At 36.3% G+C, this 15,430-nt stretch overlaps 1 protein-coding gene across 6 annotated transcripts in view; it reads left to right on the forward strand.

Annotated features, from left to right (window-relative positions):
* Positions 1 to 15,430, forward strand: part of LOC131066840 (protein NPG1) — an 80,215-nt gene that overhangs the window by 11,546 nt on the left and 53,239 nt on the right. For all 6 annotated transcript variants that reach the window (XM_058001702.2, XM_058001704.2, XM_058001701.2 and 3 more), the window contains one exon: positions 5,691 to 5,952. In XM_058001702.2, coding sequence (XP_057857685.1) covers positions 5,761 to 5,952 — 192 coding nt within the window. In that variant the 5' untranslated portion in view covers positions 5,691 to 5,760. The remainder of the gene's footprint in view (positions 1 to 5,690; positions 5,953 to 15,430) is intronic.

The following is a 15,430-nucleotide window of genomic DNA, read 5'->3' on the forward strand; positions in this document are numbered from 1 at the left end:
TTTGCTTTCAGGGCTCTATAGTTCTCGTATGGTCCCCATTTCACCTGCTCCTGTCTGATTTCCCAAGCAGTCACAGAGTCCAAGTATGCTTTCATCCCCTGCATCCCAATTTGGGCCATCGCCCTCCTCACTTCTTTGTTACAATTCGCACTTCACAGAAGAAAAGGTCTGAGAGGCAGTGCAAATTCACTAACATGAATCCACACTTTGCCTGGGCAAGCAAAACCCTCCTTATCTCTGGTCATTTCCAGGAAACTTTCCATCCCTACTAGCCATTCTTTCCTCACACACCTGTGCATTATTTCCGCCACCTTGCTCCTTGGCTCTTTGAAACACCATGCCATGAACATCGAGACAATATCCGCATTGGTGCGGTATCGGAACTCTCCGTTCAAATTTTCCTCTCCAAGCATGATTTTCACCCGCGTGATGAAAGTCTTCTCTTCAAAGTTGAAGAGATTCCATCAGAGATTTGGCCCCGGAAGGCGACCTGCTGTTTGTGGGTCTGCAACGAGAAATTTGCCTCCATCACCCCACACTTCACACTCACCTCACTCCAAGCTTCTCCAAGACACTAGAAAAATATGAATGACATTTTTGACTTGGGGGTATTTAATTCTCTTTCATTTGCCCTGCGTCTTTAATGCCTCTCCAACTTGGCATTCCTCATTTAATTTTAGCAACATATCAGTATATGGATCCAACTCTGCATGGGGAAGAAATTTTTTGGTTTTCCCACCTTGTGGCATGATATCTTTCCTTCAAGTTTTCAGTCGGCCTGCTATTATTTCTTGGAGGCGATGGCCACCGTTAACACTACTTATCAGCTCAATTGTGGGTATGAAGGAAATCTTCCTTCGTATGCCCATCTCTGTTGAAAATCTTGCCATACTACTCCCTGCCTGCTCCCATGCATCAAACATCTTGTTTCATTGCTCTGCCATTTGCTGGCAATGATGAGATTGCATCTACCGACCTCTTAATTCTGGTTTGCCCGTTTCATTCTTTCTTCACTCCACCTTATGTCACCTTGTTGGAAGTCCACAGCCTCCTTAGCTTGCCTATCAGCCTTCTGATTTCCTTCTCGTAGAGTGAGATTTTAAATTTTGGAAAATCCTTTAATTGTCTAATTATGATCTGAATTAGTTTGTCTAATTTCCAGTGAATTGTGCTCCCCTTCATTATTGCCTGAGTAATAATTTTGGAGTCACCTTCTAGCTGTAGATATCTAACCCAAAGCCTTTTTGCCATCTGAATTGCCAAGAGGGCTGCATTTGCTTCAGCTGAATTATTAGTAGTAATACCTAAGCCTTGTCCACATCTTGCAAACAGGAAGGATCCTTGTCCACATCTTGCAAATAGGAAGGATGAAATCCCTTCCAAGTCCATGAGAATTGGAAGGACGAAAACCCTTTAATGCTCTTGCCAAGTTTGGACAAAAACCCAAATTTTGGTTGAGGAGGATGAAAACCCTCCGAGGTGGGCTAAGAGTTGGAAGGATGAAAACCCTTTCATGCTTGTTGGCAAGCTAAGGACTAAAACCCTTGATATTGTCACTATTTAGTTAGGTATGAAAAGCTGCAATTTGCCGGTTTGTAAGCGTTTCCAGAAAATTCACGATTTGATTAATTGAGTACTATGCTATGATCTATTGATTGAATTATTATCATTAATTCTTAATCTTTGATAAAACCAATATCATATTTGAGTAGTCTTCGGACATGTAGTGTCGTGGTTAAAACACTTCGTTGGTGAAGCGGCCACCAAGGTTCAAACCCCTGCTGGGCCATTGTGCTCGCAGGCGTTGTGTCTTCGCTGGGTCGTTGTGCTTGTGGGTTTGAACAAGTGAAGTGTGGGATGAGGTCCCCCGGTTGTGGCCTCACCAGTTCATAGCTCCGGGTCAAAAGCGTTTCACGTGGAGCTAGAGGGCGTGTCATGCCAGCGTCCCCGGTCACGTTACAAAGTTTGCCAGGCATTATTTAAAAAAAAAAAAAAAATCATATTTGAGGAAATATTATTATTTTAAGGCATGGATCAGGAACATCCTAAAGGGACATTACAATTGCTGTGTCAGACAGTCTGCCATTCCAAAAAAAATTAGTCTCAGTTTAACATTGCATTATTTGAAATGCAATTGTGAAGCTATAATTCATAGATTATAGATAACATGTTAAAATCTGTTGTTATCATGTTCTTAAGGGAGTTCATCAGCGATTGCCTGTTCACGATTAATCTCCAATGCTTTGTGTTTAGCTTATAAACAAACCTCTTTTGAAAATCAAATGAACAAGCTTGGAACCTATTTATGTGTGCTAATTACATGCTGATTTTCAGTCTTCCTCTCCAACAATAATCAGTGTCAGTTTTGCGTTACATTATTTGGAACACAATAACATGGTAAGTTCTGTTGGTATCAAGCCCTTGAGGGAATGGATATTGTTTATTTAAAACCTACGTTCAACCAAATTTTGGGGACAGGGACGACAAGGGACACATTTCCAAGATGGATTTTTTGGGAGGCCGTTTGTTAGAGGATGGCAGGGGACAGCTTTAAAAAAAGTAAAAAATAAAAAATATAGGAAATTTCAATATTCATACGATAACATTGATAAGGCATATATTATAATTCATATACATTATAAAAACTTAATACATAACATTAGAGTTGAATTGAGGGTTTTCATGAGAGTTGACAAAAAAAGTAACAAAATTCAGCTGCTTTCATTGTCAATGTGCATATGTATTGTATAAAAATACAATAAAATGCCCAAAGGCTGCACTTTTAAACACAAAATGACAAAAACATAGAAAATGTGCTGCTGCCCTTAATCAACATTTGCTAACATTGCATCAAAATTGGAGTCTCAAGTCTAAGTTATTGCTACTATGAGGGACTGCCTCCTACTATGAGGGACTGCCTCATCCAATGGAAGCCCAACCAATCCCTCTCATTTCTGATACTTATCAACGTGTGTGTCATCATTAAGATCAACATCTCGGCATGTGGTTGGGGTCTACTAATACTCAAAACTATGTTGATTTTGAAGTTGCAATGCATTAAGCACAATCACCGACTTCTCCAATTGTTTAGTGGTAAGTCTATTCCTCTTGATTAACTATAAGAAGTTAGAAGTGGATTTTGGGGCAGTGCCCCTTGTGGGGCTCTAGGGGTAGTGCTGCCATCGGGGTCAAGGGGTATTGTACCTCAGGGGCAACACCTCCAAAGTAAAGCCTTTGGGAGCACACAAACCATCAAGTCATATGCCATTTGTTATAATTTTATCACTTCTTTCTCATTGCCATTCCCTTTTCTTCTCACAATTGTTCTTCTTTTTCTTCTTCACAATATGGAAAATGATGAAATAAGTTTACTTTTTTGTTTTTAGTTGTTGGGTTGACTTTTTTAGATTTTGGGTTGGTGGAATGGGATGCAAGGGTACTTGTGGGACCTCTCCCTCACCGCTTTTTTAGTTTTGTGTGTTTTTTTTGAAAATGCATTTTATGTCGACTAAATTGTAGCTGTCTAGGGCACGGCGAGCTGTCCCCTGCCATTCCCTAGTATATCCTGTCCAAAAAATGCTGTACCTAAAACATTTCTTATTTCTTTTGAAATCAGGGACAAGGAGAGGACATTTCCTACCTATACCCATGCCACTGAAATGTTCCCAATTGAGGACGGCAAATTTTGTAGGTGACGCATCCCTGGGGAACATAGTCTAAAACTGTCTCTCTGTAAAACTAACCTCCAAAGTTTTCTGTATGGTCTATACATGCATATCATTTGAAAATTACACAAACAACCTTGAAACTTGTTTATGTGGTGATTCTCATTGTGTGTTCAAATGGATATTTTGAAACAAAGAAATATCTGTTGCATGATCTACTGACAGTTCTATTGCCTATAATGGTGAAAATGCACTGTAACATAGGATGATGAATGGCAATATGGCACCAATTTCATTAAGTGCACGAGGTGAAGGATGCTGGTAGGCAATGAATAAAACAGTGTAGTGTTCTACTATAAATATGATGACAGCAGACACTTACTTTTTGAGAGCTCTTCAAAATTTATCTATTAGGTTGTGAATTCCAATAAAATTATAGAACTGAGAGCAAGCTACTAGATTATGTGTAAAGTGGTGTGAAACGACTAAGATGTTTGAATTGGTAGGCACAGGTACAAGTTAATCAGTTAGATTGTTCAGGTTTTTACTCAAATTGAGACAGCGCTCACTGTTTTGTATGAGCCTTAATTGGAAAAAATGGTTTGGTTAATGTTATATAATTGGTATATGCTATTCCTTGCAAGTCTAAGCTTGTTGAAAGTACATATGCATGTTTTCTTTTTAAACTTGGCTTGCACTATGGCTGATTCTTTTAATTGCATGTATATGTCTAGGGCTTCTCAAGCTTAACAGAAAGTAGCTCTCTGTAAGAAATGTTTGCTGGAACTTTATAGCAGATCAAGAATTCAAGTCTAACAAAGTAAAACAGTCTATAAAGAAGTCTTGCAGTTTCAAATTTAAAGCTGATAACAAAGTTGGCATGTATAGGAATTTTTTTTATGGTAACTTTGTGCTTAGTCCATCTCCCTCAAAATCCTCATGGATTTGTGAACAACAACTAATATGTCTACAAGCTAGGATATGGTTACTTAGAAGTCTTGACTTGCATATAGTAATACAAAATATGACCTTGTAAAATATTGTACATAGGCCTTCAAACACGTGGCCCAAGGAGTAGGAAGATTACAATTGAATGCCACATTAGTTCTATTTGAATCCCCATCAGACAGAGAAGCCTTAGATGTCAAGGTTGATTTGGCTATTCATTCCCAAGAATTATATAGTTTTTATGGGCGGTGTTGTACAACTAAGCCTGTTTGGTGTTTCATAGACTTAATGCTTCATTGATGTAAAGTTTGTCATGGTTCAATTAGCTTTGTTTATATGCACGTGGACAGTTGATATACATATCCATATGTGTACATGTGCATGCATGATTTATGCCATCATCAGGATGCTTTGTATTCAATCTGTGTGATTATTTAGAATGTCAATGAACAAGATTTTTTTTTCAAATTTGATGTATTTAGTGGATGAGCTAGAGAACTAATGTTGTGTGATGTGTGGTTTGGAAATGGGCTGAATACGCAACATAATTGCTTGTTGAAGACTGAAAAGTGGAAAGGACATTTAATTGTTTCTACTTCAACTAATTCAAAAGTTTAAGCATACTAATTTATAATTTTAATTTATTTATTGTACCTTTAATGAAACTCACAATAATTGGATTGTTCTTGTACCATTCTGAAACAAGAAACATATCAATGCTAATAAGAGTTTTGTACTGTTATTTGTGTCAATGCTGTACATCATTGTCTTTGCATCTGAACAGCTTAGTTCCCGTTTCTCCTAAGTTGAGGAGTATCATAATTGAGGTGGAATGTGAATATGGAATGATTGTGATTGTTACAACATGATCTTATAATTACACAACTTGAATTCATGTTGGGATATGAAACCCAAAACTGAACCATAATGTTTATTATTTCATTTGGAGAATATTATCAGACTTCTTATGTCAGTATCTTTTGTTGTTCTAGCTTCAGAACTTTCTGCCTTGAATTGCCCATATCCATGTGACTTGCTTTGACACAAGTGAGTTGATGCTATTGATTGTTTCATCAGGTGGTTGGGTAAATGCTGTGTCAATTTGACTTGGTGGTTACCCAGGCTGAGAAAGGTGTTGAGTTTCAAAATGCTGTGTACCTGTTCAAGGGAGCAAGTCATGGTAGATGAGGGTGACGTGGCTGAGAATGTTATGGCATTTAAAGAGGTTTCTGCCAATGGATTCTCTGCTAAGACAACAGAGGTTGAAACAAAGCTTGACGAAGGAAACATTGAGGAAGCCGAATCTTCGCTTCGTGAGGCATTATCTCTTAATTATGAGGTGAGTGGCTTATATTATGTGCTTTTATAGCAGAATGGTTTAAATGTATGTTCTGCAAGGAAGTATTCTTAGCTATATGAAAATGAGAATGTCCTACAATTTTTAGAAATCAAGAGATTTGAAGTTTGAAAACGGTAGACCATTCTCTATATGAACTCTCATGGTTTATGCTACAATAAAAAAATGGGTGCAGAATCAAGGTTGCTCATTTCTGCACAAGTGAGACAGATATAAATACTTGTTATAATACCCCAGTTGATGAACTCTTAAACTTGTTTATGAGGATTTTTTTAAACAATCTGGCATGATATTTTGCCTTGAATTGCTGCTTTCTAGCTTTTTGGGCTTGACTGTGTTTTTTCATTGGAAGCTGAATATTGTTGATATAACCATGCTTTTTTTGCATTTACTTAAGTAATGCTGCAGGATGCATGCACATTCTTCTCTTCAATTTTAATAATTGACGAGCCTCACCAGTTTACCCTGTCAAGACAGACTTGCTGTTTTTATCATCATAGTTTTTCCTATTATCTCTTGGAACATGTATGCAGGCACTGCATCTAAGTATCCGTAGATGATTAAGTATTGGATTTTCCCTGTCCAGGACCTCCTCAAGTATGGCATCCGTAACAAACTTTGTTGAACTCCTTGTACTTCAAGTATGTAGCACTTTTGATTGCTTTCCACGAAAAATATGGAGTGATGTTTGTGGCATTCATTTTCAACTTGGTCTTCTTGATACTATAATTTGCTGGAGTATGGGTGGAGTAGTTAGCTGTCTCTTGATCCCATTGTATGTCCAAAATTTTGTAATCTCCTTATAGCTGTACTCTCTTGCATAGTTTTTTCTTTGGAAATTGATCTCCTTGCCACTTTTATTTCCTGCCTCCTCTTTGAATGCCTTAATTCTTTCTGCTTGTTCCTGAGGAGCTAGATCCAACTTCTCCCAGACATGTCATCTATGAAAGTGATGAAGTGCATTTCTCCTCCTGGTGACATGGTTAGTATGGACCCACAAAAGTTAGAATCTAATAATGTATTGATTGTATTCTTTTTCCCAATTTTTTATCCTTCTCAAAAGTATCTTTGGGATGCCTCCCCATGAAGCAAGCTTTGCATAAAGGCTTAATGTTTGTGATGAATTTCTTGGGTGTATCTAAGTTTCAGTTAATTGTAAACATCAGTTTATAAAGAAGGGTCTGATGGGCTCATCGTGGAAATCTTGTGTTTTTCTCGTGGAATTCTTGTGATGAAGTTTATTTCTCCTCTTGGTGACGTGGTTAGTATGGACCCACAAAAGTGAGAATGTATTGATTCTATTCTTTTTCTCAATTTGTTATCCTTCTCAAAAATATCTCTGGGATGCCTTCCCACAAAGCAAGCTTTGCATAAAGTCTTAAATGTTAGTGACGAATTTCTTGGGTGTAACCATGTATCTAAGCTTCAGTAAATTGTAAACATCAGTTTCCAAAGAAGGGTCTGATGGGCTTTCCGTGGAACTGGTATGTTTTTCTCTGTAGGAAGATCATATGGGTTATTTCTTGCAATGGCAGTTCATGTTGTCGAGCTTTTCATTGCAAGGCAAAAGCTCTTTCACAATTACTATACTCTTGCTATATGATCTGAAATTCTTTTTGATTTATTTAGCGATAAAAGTTTTTCTATTTAAAGATTCAAATATTGTTTAATCTTATCCCCCTCTTTGTGGACTACAAGACAATATTAAACTTTTAACATTTTTCTTTTTCTTTTTCTGTTCATCAAGTATTCTTTACGTGTGTATATGACAACACAACACATTTTCACAAGCTACATATAAATAATAGCATATTTTTATACATGTTTACTTTTCAATATGCCAAGGAAGGGATGTATATATTTCATTGTCCTATTTGGTTGTATTTTGTGTTTTCCTCTGACCACTGTAACTTTGTCCTATATATTGCCAGCAATGAAGTTGATTATATTATCTATTTATTGACTATTATAATAATGGAATTGATGGGCACAATTCTTCTATCAGATTGGTAAGGCTACTGAAATGTTAAATGTGATCACTGATCAGGTTTCAGAAGTTTAATTTTTGATTGTGCATTTTGATTTATTTATGTCTTCTGACACACAATAGCTTAAATTTTATCTTTATATTTGCTTTGATTTTGTAATTTACATAGACCAAGTTTATGACCACATTGGAAATAAGAGTGAGCATCAATAATAGAAAAAAGGAGTGCAAAAACTAGCCAAAACGCAGTTTCCTTGCTGATAAAGCTAACAGTAGCTGTAATGTTCCTACCCACCCCACCTAAATAAAAACACAACCATCAAATATTTTGGGTTCAAACAAATTACAAGTCTTGGTTTTGAGGGATTTCCATTGCACTAGCATCATCATTGACATTAGATGATGTAGGAACACCACCCCACTTCGCCTGGTATGTGTACTGTCGTATCAGGTATGGGTACCGATATGGTATGGCACTGAAACAGTATGGATACCGTGCCGGAGACAACTAACTACTACACACATATTCCAGCAAATTATAGTATCAAGAAGGCCAAGTTGAAGATGAATGACAACAACATCACTCCATATTTTTTTGTGGAAAGCTATCAAAATTGCTACTTGAAATACAAGGAGTTCAATAAAGATCCACAAGCAGCACTACTACCACTTGCACTAAAAGTGTGCTCACTTTTTGAACTCAAGTGTAACAGGTTAGAAAGTGGAAGCATCCAAAAGTTAGTTTGCTCTAGGGGTCAAGAGGCAGTGCCCTAGGCATGTCCCATATCAAGATATAGGGCAGGATTGAGGGGCAGAGCTTCCATCATCAAGCTCAAATGAAGACCTTTAAAACTACATAGATCTTCATGACGCACATCGTTTTCATAGTTTTTTTAAAAACACAACGTTGAAGATGGAAAAATGTAAAAAAAAAGCAAAAAAAATTCAAAAAGGTAGAAAATGGATGGATTTGCCCTAGGTTTGCTTGGGTTCCCTTGGATCTTGGCTAGGTTCATTCTAGCAGAACCCAACTTGACTCTTCCACATACAAACTGTATTTACAAGCGGAATTGGATTGGATCATGGATTGGGTTCAAATCGAGCCCGGATCATAGATTACCAGATTTTCGTACAATGAGATTCATCTCCTTACAAAGAGATTGAGAGATGTAGCTAACAATTAAAGATATGTCACTTGCCCACAACCTTAAATGCTAAAAATAACAACACCTTACATACCGATAAGTCACTACAGTTACTATATTACAAATGTAAGCCTTATGCCTTAACACCTTGTCTTAAGGCTTATTGTACTAAAAGAAAAACATAATAATGAACTGATTGAAAACTAAAAAGATTAGAACCAAATAGAACTATACTTAGTCACCGCATTCGCCGAAATTTCGCCTTCAAGTTCGAAATTCGGCAAACTTATCAACAGTGTATGAAAATCGCAAAAATTCGTTTAAAATTCGCAGGATATCAGGCTAAGGTTTTTGTCGTCGATGCATGAACAGTTCATTGTTGCCGTCAAGAGGCATGAGGGCCGTGGAAGGGCTGGAGGTCGACACTTTGCCTTGCCGTCGGTAGGGTTTGTAGATGGCCGCATCAGGGGACAAGGGATATAAACATAAGAATAAAAAAGACTTCATAAAGTTGCACGATTTAAATATTAAACTTGATGCCCGATATAAATGCTAACTAATATTAAACATCTAATATAAATGTTAACTAATATATTAATATTTATTATAAAAGTTGTCAAATTTAACATTTAATATATTAAAAAATAAATATTTTAGAATATTTATTTAAAATTTTTAATTATTTAATTTAAAATTTGACAAATAAAAATAAAAATATATAAATTAAACAAATTTAATATTGTTTATTTTGATATTTTTTAGATATATTATTTATATTTTCTAAAAACTCAAATTTATATAGATCGAATTTAATGATGAATTTTTTTTCAAATTTTTTCCTCTTGCCGAATTTCATTCGGATTATATTGTTGGTGAATTTGAACTCGAACTGGAACGCGGTGACTTAGGAACTATATATTCTTTAGAATTTTTCACTAAAAGTTCTTGGACCCAAAGTTTAAAAACTCGGACTTGCCACAAACTCAACAAACCAAAAATTTGGACTCGGACTCGGACTCGTGAAAGACTCGGCAAAAAAAAAACCGTAGTTTTACAAAAAAACATAAAGAAATTAATGCATTTAGAGAACATAAGAGCCATAATTGAAACATTACACATGTCACATACTCATAGTTTCAAACTTTCAACTCTAAAATGTATAATACCAAGATTTCTTCAATGCTAATTATGCTGTTATATGGAGCCTAATCAGACTCGGAGGTTAAATTTTCCCTACTTCCATTGGTGCAGTTTCCCCCTATATTTTTCAACGGGGGTTTGGGGGCAGCACTCCCAAGTTGGGGTCAAGGGGCATTGCCCCTTGCGGATGTTATTTTTGTTTTATTTTTCACTCCCTCAGTTATGCCAAATGAGGGCAAAAAATTAAAAAAAACTCAATTTTAAAGCTTGCATGACTTTTCTTCTGGGTCGCGCAAGTCCATCTAAAAGACTCGTGAGTTCGTGCAAAAGACTCACGCAAGTCCTTGCAAAAGACTCGTGAGTCTTTCAGATGGAGGCGAGTCGACTCGTGGCTCCCATGGACTCGCGAGTCGCGAGTCCTGGCGAGTCCATCTCGTGGCTCCCATGGATTCGCGAGTCCGTGGCGAGTCCATGAGTTTTAAAACTATGCTTGGACTAGTAGAACTCTATCAAGCTACCTTGTAATGCTTGTAAATGTGTAGCTTGTGAGCTAAATTCTTGAGTTCTTGGATTCCACCTCCCCAAGCTCCTAAACTACAAATCTCTTAAATTATTGGACACCGCTCAACATTTATAGTGCTCCGCTAAGTTGTCTCATGACCCTCGTGATTGTATAATTCTTAAGATCCACACTAGGCAGCCGTCCATGCTGAGCTTCCTATACTCGACATCCTTTCTTGTCTTTGAAGTGTGGGATTCTTAAAATACATATTATTCATCATTCCCAATGTTTGGAGGATCGTAATCAATGGCTATATTAGCTTCATTTGGTTTGCCTTTGAGCTTTCCCTTGAGAACATCATTGGCTTGAACTCTATAATTAGGTATTGTTACCTTTTTTCTTGTAGTAGTAACATTTAGTCTACCATTTGTCTTATCTGGTCTTCTATGATTGTGTCTTGTGTATAATGCCATCTCAGTTTGAGGATCATTTTTTGTGTGTCTTACAATTGTTCTCTTTTCTTCAGCTAAGAGAGCAAAAATCATATCTTCTAGAGTTTGAGAAGGCAACTGATTGAGAGTAAAAACGACATCCTTGAATTTAGAAGGCAAATTGTTTGATGAAATGACTTTGGCTTCTCACTGCTACCAGGATCCAGAGGATCTTAAACAATGGCTATATTAGGTTCATTTGATTTGTATTTGCTTGGATGCCATTGTTCTAGGCTGTGATCTATTTTCTTGCAGTGTTAGCATTCAGTCTCCCTTTTTGTCTTTATTTGCTCATCTACGATTGTGTCTCAAGTATGATGCTGTCTTAGGTTAAAGATCATTTTCTGTATTTCTTGCAATTGTTTTGTTTTCTTCAGATAAGATTACACTTGTGGCTAGACATATTGACTTTGTTTGCCATCTTGAATCTGGAAAGCTGAAGCTTTAGCATTAACCAGTTTTACTTCAAACAATTTATTTAGATTATCCTAGATTTCCTTGGATGATTTTGCCAGATCTATATGATGTAACTTGGAATCAGAGAGTAAGATCGGTTATGGCTTGGCTCAATCATATGTACTCTATCAATACAGTAATTTATTTTTATCTCTAGGTGGTTTCTCATTCCCATGTGTTGTTCCCCACAAATTCTTGTTCAACAATTGCATTGAGATTTTTATTTTCTAGGTATGAGAATCAAGGCCAGAATAATATTCTAATAGAATTTCCATTTTTCAAAAAACCCCAGAAATTAATTTTTTTTTTTGAAACCTGTGGACACTATAATTTTTTCAAACTTCAAAATTTTTGGACTTAATAAAATTTTGTAGACTGACTAGATTGTATATGAATTGCAAAAAATGGGAGCAAAAGAATACCAAGAAATGTTAAGATCCTTGATTGGAAATTCCCCCATTTGCTGTAATAAATCATTGCTTTGTCTGCAAATTGTGGCCCTTAAAAACATTTTCTTCCCACACAGCTGGTTAAAAAAATTCCTAGCATAAGTGATGAATTTGTTGGAAAAATGCCTATGTAGAATTTAGGATTGTCAATAGAAAGATGATTTTGTAATAAGGTAATCATTGCTAAACTTAGTCAAGTAAATAATTTCAAAGAATTTAAGGCAAAATTCGAGAGTATTGCTGTAAGTTTGTGGATTACTCAAATACATCGAACCTAGAGATTCAGGTAGCTAACTACCTTTTGTTCATAATTGATCCTTGTTGATTGTAATGTATATCGATCTGCCAGTGACAGAGGATGATGATGTCAATGAAGGTTATTGTCTCAGAAGTAGATGTGGGCTAGGTATGCTATATCGTCATTATTTGTGTTTTTATATGGATGATGACTATGTGAGTGACAGAGGAACTGACAGTACCTGCTTTTTGAGTTCTATTGTTTGTTCCAGATGATGAATATCATACTAACATGCAATACTATTAGAGTAAAATGAGCTTGAGGAAGAGATATGTGAGACAAATGATCCTTTTGTGTCATATGGTTGAACAAAGTAAAACGTTTGTTATATTTTTTTTCACCATATTTTGCTTTAGAAGGAATATAGATGAAAATAATAGGTCTTATAGGCAATCAGGCACTGGTGTTTTTTTATTTTTCTTTTCTTTTCTTTTTATCTATGTGAAAGCTACACTGACAACAAAAAATGAAAACTGTCTTCACAATCATTAAAATATCGAAGTCACCTCCAAGAAAGAAAAAATATTTAGTCTACTTTTCTTTGTATGAAATCAAGGAAATCAAGGAAAGTGAGGGGTACTGAGAAAAGGAGAAAAGGGTCTTGCAGTGCAAGATAATGTCCTCAGTGATAAGAGACAAACATGGAAATGGTGAAACAACAAGGCTTGACTTATGCTAAATGAAATTATTAAAAAAATGAACTTATTTAATTCATTCTCTAACATTGGTTATCTAGGCAATGCACTTGTGGTGGCTATCGTGCAAGATTCAATGACAAACAAAATGAAAACACAAGAAGTAGGAGGGCTGTTCATAACTTGTGGGTGGGGTAAATACTCAAAATTTTCTTTTGATGTTCTTGTTCAACACTCTGCTTATGTTAACTCCAGTGCAAAGTTGTGAGGTTGGACATCTTGCTTATGGGCAGTGAGGATTCTAGGGTGTTACAAAACTTTCCTAGTGTTTTTGTATGCAAAACTGGACCCTTGATTTTGGTTGTCCCTATAACATGGACTGTGGAGTGATCAGATTCAACAAATAAAAGGAATGAATTAAAGACCAAGATTGTGATCTAGAGAAATGATTTTTAACTTTGTTGAAGTGATGAAAATTGCAACAATGACTAGTTTAACCATGAAGGAACGATGATCAGTTTTGAGCAAAATCTCATGCTGGCTGTCAAACTTAGTTGTCCAATCAGCCAATCCATGTTTGATCAAGTCCCTTTCGATTGGGGAGGCATGAGGTGCTTGGGGTTTGGGGTGGAGGAGCAGAGGGATGGGGGACATTGTGGGAATGTGAAAGGTGATATCAAGAAGTATCTCTAGTTGGGAATGATATTTAAATAAGAACATAGAACTGAGCTGGGGATACTGGACTGATGGGTGGGCATGTGTCCCTATGAAACAACAGTTCAACATCATGAGTTTACTTGGTAAGCATCATCATTTGCAAATTTACCGTGATAATTGTCTAATAGTGCGACTCTAAAGTTTTATATAGCAGCATTATTGGTTATTATACAATGAAAACAGGGACAATTTTGCAAGAAATATAAAGTTAATTGACAAACAAAACAAAGGTCTGAACTGTCTGAAAGTTCGTTTTGCTCTGACAGGGTCCTCTGGGTTGTTTTCATTGCTGAGGAGGCTCACTGGGAGACTTGCATGAGGAGTTGGATGTCTTTTTAATCAATGACAATGGGTACATGAGTAAGTGCAGATCACACTTGTCAAGATTTGCTGGGTTCCCTTGTTAAAATCTTTTTTCTCTGGTGCATGTGTACCTACTACGGATAGCTATACCCTGAGATTTGGCATTTCCTGGTCACACCTGGATCTGATCAGCATACCCATGGTATGGTCAATGTCCCCATAGAAAACAGCTAGATGTACCCTATAAAGGAACATCATCTGTCAGAAGATGAAGGCCACACAAAGACTCAAATGCATACTCTGTCCTGTACTAGCCTGCTCAAAATTAGATAACCTGTACCAGGAACTTTTTAACCATATCTGCTTGGCTCCTATAAAGTCAAAATTTTAAATTGATGCAGTCTTTGTTTTAAAAAAAATTCAACTAGACTCTTGATTACATGTCTTAATTTTTTCTTAAGTGCTGCAAATTTGGATTCGTTTCTAATGTTTTAGGTTAAATGGTTGGGTGGTGGTAATTTAATATAATTTTAAAGGATTTTATGTTTGGATAATTGTTCTTGCTTAATTTCTTAATAAAATGGAAAATGAATCAATTGTACAGTGTAAAAGCTGTCATTATGTGCAATTTGAAGAAGACGACTGACAGAGTACTATAATCCTTCAAGTTTTTAGGTCTCTAGTGGGCTCCATTAATGTCGGGCTAAATTTGTGCTTTTGCCCGAGTGGGAAAGTAAAACACGGCTTTTGTTTGTGCCTATAATGAATAGTTGTAGTTATACAGTTAGTGACCAGAGTCTCTTGGAAGGGTTGTGATGATTTATTAGTGTATTGTTTTTGTCTCCCTTTTGCAGTATAATTACTCTCTAACTCTTTGGTTAGTAAACCAAATGAAGGTTGCTAGTTTGGGGAAATCGCCATTTAAATTCATGAACTCTTTTTGTCTGCCATTATTTACCTTAATGCCTTTTGTTCTTTTTCTTAGGAAGGAAAGCTTTTTGCAAGTATCTTTTTTCTTAGTTTATACGAATGAAGTAAACAAATTCTCCACTTGGCTTGTTCTTTCATGTTGATCAGTATTCATTAAGGTTTATATGGTTAGGAAGAGTGCACCATCAGAAGATATTCTCATTTGAAATGATTGTATATTAAAGGCAGTGAATTATTGTAGAACTAAGAAAATTTTTAATATATACTTTTTATCTTAAAGGTCATATCTGTCTTCCTAAATCTAGTCGTTCATAGAGAATGAGAATTATGAATTGTTGTAGACACTAATGGATAGCGCCTTTTGGGTTCTGAATCTGGTTCACCAGGAACCCTGGATGAACCTGGAC

This window comes from Cryptomeria japonica, chromosome 8 (genome assembly GCF_030272615.1).
Source record: "Cryptomeria japonica chromosome 8, Sugi_1.0, whole genome shotgun sequence".
NCBI lineage: Eukaryota > Viridiplantae > Streptophyta > Pinopsida > Cupressales > Cupressaceae > Cryptomeria > Cryptomeria japonica.